We start from the raw sequence: 6,444 nt of genomic DNA, 5'->3' as shown, positions 1-6,444 counted from the left end.
GTTCAGAACCTCCATCGTGGAAGCAGCTGCTAGGAGATGTGGTCTGAAGGTCGTCGGTGCCTGTCGTGGCTGCAACCTAAGAACCCGTTGGTGGACACCAGCGGTGAAGGAGGCCTTCCGGGCTCGGTTGGCCCGGCAGTCTCCAGAAACAGTTGACAGGTACTGGCTGGCCAGAAGGGCTGCAGCTGCCGCGGTCACAGAAGCAGACACACAGGTGTGGGAGGAGTTCTGGGACTTTAGGTTGATTCTTAGAAAATCTCAAAAGTATTTAGAAGAAAAGAAACGTCGTTGTCCGAAACCAGAAAACAGGATTTTATTTTAAATCTTTTTAACACAGAAACTTTAAAACACACTTTGTTCCTTCAACAGGAAGAAGAACGAGTTCTGGTCTCAATGCTACCGGATACATCCGGTTACATCCGGATACATCCTGTCATCACACCGGATTCATCCCATCATCACACCGGATACATCCGGTTACATCCGGATACATCCCGTCATCACACCGGATTCATCCCATCATCACACCGGATACATCCGGTTACATCCGGATACATCCCGTCATCACACCGGATTCATCCCATCATCACACCGGATACATCCGGTTACATCCGGATACATCCTGTCATCACACCGGATTCATCCCATCATCACACCGGATACATCCGGTTACATCCGGATACATCCTGTCATCACACCGGATTCATCCCATCATCACACCGGATACATCCGGATACATCCTGTCATCACACCAGATACATCCGGTTACATCCGGATACATCCCGTCATCACACCGGATTCATCCCATCATCACACTGGATACATCCGGTTACATCCGGATACATCCTGTCATCACACCGGATACATGCGGTTACATCCGGATACATCCGGATACATCCTGTCATCACACCGGATTCATCCCGTCATCACACCGGACACATGCCATCATCACACCGGACACATGCCATCATCACAACAGATTCATCCCGTCATCACACCGGATTCATCCAATCATCACAGCGGACACATGCCATCATCACACCGGATTCATCCCGTCATCACACCGGACACATGCCATCATCACACCGGATTCATCCCATCATCACAGCGGACACATGCCATCATCATATCTGGTGTTTTACATTTGTTTATTTTCTCCTCTCACGTCCAGATCCTCGTGATGCTCTATGTGGAACCAGAGTCAGTCTGGTTTCTGATTGGTTGTCCAGTGTGAACGGCGTCTCATGAATGTGAACATGGATCCGTCATCAGTTCAGTTTGTCGGCTCAAACAAAAAAAAGGAATTAAAAGATAAAAATAAAAGCAGAACCGTTCCCTTTGTTGTGAGCAGGCAGCCGGGCCGGCAGGTGGACAGGTTCCTAACAGGTAACGTCTCTATTCAGCATTAATAACCACGATACACACATGTAATAACTGGTTTATGACACACTGAAATGGAGCTGAGCATTTCACTTCAGTCGACTCTTTAGTGTCTCCACAAGATGCTGGTGAACAGAATTACATAGAAAACAAGGTCATCCAGTTGCTGACCTCTGACCTGTCAGCCTGACCTTTAACCTCTGACCTCTGACCCCGGTCCAGTCCAGGGTCTGAGAGACCTCCGGGAGTCCAGACCCGGTTCAGACCGGTTGGATCAGCGCTGGCCGGTGTACGCTCTGAACCAGGAGGTGACGGAGGCAGCAGCAGACGAGATCATCCCTCCAGCGTTAGCGGAGGGCTGGGACACCTGCAATGCACTCTGGGAAAGATCCATGGACTGCAGGAGGAGAAGAGGAGGAAGACGAGGAAGAGGAAGACGAGGAAGAGGAAGAAGAAGAAGAAGAGGAAGAAGAGGAAAAAGAGGAGGAAGAGGAAGAAGAGGAGGAAGAAGAGGAAGAGGAAAAAGAGGAGGAAGAGGAAGAAGAGGAGGAAGACAAAAAGGAAGAGGAAGAAGAGGAGGAAGACGAGGAAGAGGAAGAAGAGGAGGAGGAAGAGGAAAAAGAGGAAGAAGAGGAGGAAGAGGAAGAAGAGGAGGAAGACGAAAAGGAAGAGGAAGAAGAGGAGAAAGACGAGGAAGAGGAAGAGGAAGAGGAAGACGAGGAAGAAGAGCAGGAAGAGGAGGAGGAAGAGGAAGAAGAGGAGGAGGAAGAGGAGGAGGAAGAAGAGGAGGAAGAGGAGGAAGAGGAAGAAGAGGAAGAGGAAAAAGAGGAAGAAGAGGAGGAAGAGGAAGAGCAAACAACTCTTAAAACGCTTGTTTTCTGACTGGAGTTTGGTTGGATCAGTGTCAAGACCTGGACCTGGTCTAACTCTGGACCTGGTCTAACTCTGGACCTGGTCTAACTCTACAGACCTGGACCTGGTCTAACTCTGGACCTGGTCTAACTCTACAGACCTGGTCTAACTCTACAGACCTGGACCTGGTCTAACGCTACAGACCTGGACCTGGTCTAACTCTGGACCTGGTCTAACTCTACAGACCTGGACCTGGTCTAACTCTACAGACCTGGACCTGGTCTAACTCTACAGACCTGGTCTAACTCTACAGACCTGGACCTGGTCTAACGCTACAGACCTGGACCTGGTCTAACTCTACAGACCTGGTCTTACTCTACAGACCTGGACCTGGTCTAACTCTGGACCTGGTCTAACTCTGGACCTGGTCTAACTCTACAGACCTGGTCTAACTCTGGACCTGGTCTAACTCTACAGACCTGGTCTAACTCTACAGACCTGGACCTGGTCTAACTCTACAGACCTGGACCTGGTCTAATGCTACAGACCTGGTCTAACTCAACAGACCTGGTCTAACTCTACAGACCTGGACCTGGTCAAACTCTGGACCTGGTCTAACTCTACAGACCTGGACCTGGTCTAACTCTGGACCTGGTCTAACTCTGGACCTGGTCTAACTCTACAGACCTGGTCTAACTCTACAGACCTGGACCTGGTCTAACGCTACAGACCTGGACCTGGTCTAACGCTACAGACCTGGTCTAACTCTACAGACCTGGACCTGGTCTAACTCTGGACCTGGTCTAACTCTGGACCTGGTCTAACTCTACAGACCTGTACCTGGTCTAACGCTACAGACCTGGACCTGGTCTAACTCTACAGACCTGGACCTGGTCTAACTCTACAGACCTGGACCTGGTCTAACTCTACAGACCTGGTCTAACTCTACAGACCTGGACCTGGTCTAACTCTACAGACCTGGTCTACCTCTACAGACCTGGACCTGGTCTAACTCTACAGACCTGGACCTGGTCTAAGTGGTGTCTCTACCTGTGATGGGATGTCACAGAATCGAGGACTTGGTACCGTCTCCCAGTCCCCCCCCAGGTCCGTCTCCTCGTCGGTCACCGCCTCGTCTCCGCTCTCCTCCGCCGGCCCGGCCGCCTCCGGCTCCACGAACTCCATGGACTCCTCCAGGTCAGCGCTCACCTCGAACGGACCCGTCCTGGACCAGAACCAGAACCAGAACCAGAACAGCTTCAGTGTGATGTTTAATAAAGCAGATGTGATCATGTGACCAGGTCCTCACCTGCCCAGGTTGTTGTTGTCGGGGGCAACCAGGAACATGATGTTCCTCAGAGTGTGATGAGGATGCAGCTTCTCACTGTCCACATGCTGAAAACACACCACATGTCCACGGTTAACAGTGTCTCAGGGTGTCTCAGAGTGTCTCAGGGTGTCTCATGGTGTCTCATGGTGTCTCAGAGTGTCTCAGTCTGTCTCAGGGTGTCTCAGGGTGTCTCAGAGTGTCTCAGTCTGTCTCAGTCTGTCTCAGGGTGTCTCAGTCTGTCTCAGGGTGTCTCAGTCTGTCTCAGGGTGTCTCAGGATGTCTCAGGATGTCTCAGGGTGTCTGACCTGTGAGAAGCAGAGGTGGAGGATGTTGGTGTTGAGTTTGCTCAGAGCTCTGGTGAAGCGGTAGCGGCTCAGGTTCTCTCCACAGAACTCACTGAGGAACAGAAACATGAAATCAGACACATGAAAGAGGCCGACGCTCTGTTCTCCTGACGCCGGGATGGGTCAGTGAAGGCAGCAGCAGCAGCAGGTGCTTCCTGTCTCACCTGTTGCAGAGCTTCTTGGGCAGGTTGACGTCCAGGATGTGAGACAGGATGGTGACGAGCTGCGTGGCGTAGCAGAGAGCGGCGGCGATGGTGTGGGCCGGGTTGATGTGGTCCAACTCTGCACACACCGGAGGTCAAAGGTCACACACACACCAGAGGTCAAAAGTCTCACACACACCAGAGGTCAAAGGTCTCACACACACACACACACACACACACACACACACACACACACACACACACACACACACACACACACACACACACACACACACCAGAGGTCAAAAGTCACACAAACACCAGAGGTCAAAAGTCACACACACACACCAGAGGTCAAAGGTCACACACACACACACACACACACCAGAGGTCAAAAGTCACACACACACACACACCAGAGGTCAAAGGTCACACACACACCAGAGGTCAAAAGTCACACACACACACCAGAGGTCAAAGGTCACACACACACACACACACACACACACCAGAGGTCAAAAGTCACACACACACACGGTCAAAGGTCACACACACACACACACACCAGAGGTCAAAGGTCACACAAACACCAGAGGTCAAAAGTCACACACACCAGAGGTCAAAGGTCACACACACACCAGAGGTCAAAAGTCACACACACCAGAGGTCAAAGGTCACACACACACCAGAGGTCAAAGGTCACACACACCAGAGGTCAAAAGTCACACACACCAGAGGTCAAAAGTCACACACACCAGAGGTCAAAGGTCACACACACACCAGAGGTCAAAGGTCACACACACTGGAGGTTTAAGATAGGATTCATGTTCTGATGGATTAACGGACTACTCGTTGTGAAGCCCCGCCCACTCCCCCCTCACCTGGGCCCTGATTGGTGCTCTTCTCCTCCACCCAGCTGTAGTAGGCGGAGCAGTCTCCGTTGCTAGGCAGCGTGACGGGGGGTCCCGTGATGCTGATGCTGGTCTCTCCGTTCTGGTCGTCCCAGATCCAGCGTCCTGACAGGTAGGTGGTCCTCCGGGCCTCGGCCAGCTCGCTCACCGTGCTGGAGGTCAACGCGGGATCGCACTCCGCCACCACGTCTGCGGGGTCTCTGGGCGACACACGCAGGGGCAGAGGACAGGTTAACAGGGTTGTGACATATGTTCAGGTGTTAGCATTGAGCTAGCTAGTCTCTCAGGAACACTCCGTCTGCAGCAGCGCCGCCTCTGAAGCCTCAGGAAGACTCCGTCTGCTGCGGCGCCGCCTCTGAAGCCTGAACAGGTGGAGCCTCAGGTGTGCGAGGACTCACCTGCTGCCCTGCTTCTCCTCCTGCGTGAGAAAGATGTGGGTGGTGAGCTCCAGGATGTGTTCCCGCCTCAGAGCCGCCAGCTGAGCCAGGCGGCTCTGCAGCTCCCGGCTGCGTCTCTCCAGCAGCTCACCCAGACGCCGGTTGTGGCGCTCAATCTTGTCCCGTTTCTCCTGATGGCGTCCGGCCCGGCGCTGCAGCCGCTGGCTCTCCTCCTGAGAGCGCAGGAGGAGCTCCTTATCTGGAGGAGGAGGAGGAGGAGGAGGAAGAGGAAGAAGAGCAGGAGGAGAAGGAGGAGGAGGAGGAGGAAGAAGAACAGGAGGAGGAGGAGGAGGAGGAGGAGGAGGAGGAAGAGGAAGAAGGAGGAAGAGGAAGAGGAAGACAAGGAGGAGGAGGAGGAGGAGGAGGAGGAGGAGGAGGAAGAGGAGGAGGAAGAAGAGCAGGAGGAGGAGGAAGAGGAAAAGGAAGAGGAGGAGGAGGAGGAGAAGGAGGAGGAGGAGGAAGAAGAGCAGGAGGAGGAGGAGGAGGAGGAGGAAGAGGAAGAGGAAGAGGAGAATAATGAACCTGTAAACCATCAGTGTGTCTCCTTCATCACTAATCCACTCATTCAGACACGTAGCGTCTTCTATGCGTCGTCCACATCCTGACGGCGTTTCACTGTAAACTCCTCCGTCAGTGTTGCCGTGGCGATGGGGAAAACAGAGTTTAGTCTTGTGACGTCACAGCGTGCACCGGAATGAGGCGACATAAATACGTCCACTACCGGCGGACATGGCTAAATGAGCCGCTAATAGGATGTTTCCTGCATGTCTTCTGGTAATTCATGAACTCAATAGTTTAGATGAACTGACCACGCGGTGAAGCTGAGTGTTGTTTACTCCTGTCTACATTAAATACTCCTCATTTTACGCTGTGTGCTGTCAGTTATAAAGTACAATCAGAACATCTCAAGTTAAACAGACTCACCGCTCTTCACCTCCTCGTTGCCCCCGGCGACCGCCTCCTTCAGCTGCTCGATCTTCATCTTACACGACATGATCTTCCATTTCTGAGAGGAAGCATCAGCTCGTCAGTCACATCCAACACTAA

General features: G+C 52.6%; 1 protein-coding gene and 1 long non-coding RNA gene across 7 annotated transcripts in view; both read right to left on the bottom strand.

Annotated features, from left to right (window-relative positions):
- Nucleotides 1-288: 288 nt before the first annotated feature.
- Nucleotides 289-6,444, bottom strand: part of atg14 (autophagy related 14) — a 23,509-nt gene continuing 17,353 nt past the window's right edge. The window contains exons 4-12 of one of the 6 annotated variants that reach the window (XR_005205976.1): nucleotides 6,322-6,403; nucleotides 5,359-5,596; nucleotides 4,931-5,160; nucleotides 4,071-4,188; nucleotides 3,868-3,958; nucleotides 3,542-3,627; nucleotides 3,283-3,457; nucleotides 721-1,777; nucleotides 289-686 (exon numbers count right to left, since the gene is read on the bottom strand). Coding sequence is in view for 4 of the 6 variants with exons in the window: in XM_037763169.1 (XP_037619097.1) it covers nucleotides 1,655-1,777; nucleotides 3,283-3,457; nucleotides 3,542-3,627; nucleotides 3,868-3,958; nucleotides 4,071-4,188; nucleotides 4,931-5,160; nucleotides 5,359-5,596; nucleotides 6,322-6,403 (1,143 nt within the window). In the remaining 2 variants the exon portion in view is untranslated. Of the gene's footprint in view, nucleotides 1,778-2,124; nucleotides 2,315-2,455; nucleotides 2,485-2,896; nucleotides 2,920-3,235; nucleotides 3,458-3,541; nucleotides 3,628-3,867; nucleotides 3,959-4,070; nucleotides 4,189-4,930; nucleotides 5,161-5,358; nucleotides 5,597-6,321; nucleotides 6,404-6,444 lie in introns of those variants that run through there. The other 5 variants (XR_005205977.1, XM_037763169.1, XM_037763171.1 and 2 more) reach the window with 5 other exon arrangements.
- Nucleotides 2,491-2,754, bottom strand: LOC119484377. Its single transcript, XR_005205978.1, has 3 exons — nucleotides 2,693-2,754; nucleotides 2,579-2,616; nucleotides 2,491-2,547 (listed from the first exon to the last, which is right to left on the bottom strand). It is a non-coding gene; the product is annotated as an uncharacterized LOC119484377 (long non-coding RNA).

This window comes from Sebastes umbrosus, unplaced genomic scaffold (assembly GCF_015220745.1).
Source record: "Sebastes umbrosus isolate fSebUmb1 unplaced genomic scaffold, fSebUmb1.pri scaffold_183_arrow_ctg1, whole genome shotgun sequence".
In the NCBI taxonomy this organism is placed as follows: domain Eukaryota; kingdom Metazoa; phylum Chordata; class Actinopteri; order Perciformes; family Sebastidae; genus Sebastes; species Sebastes umbrosus.
Note: the sequence above shows the minus strand (reverse complement) of the source record. Positions and strands in the feature narration are given on the sequence as shown.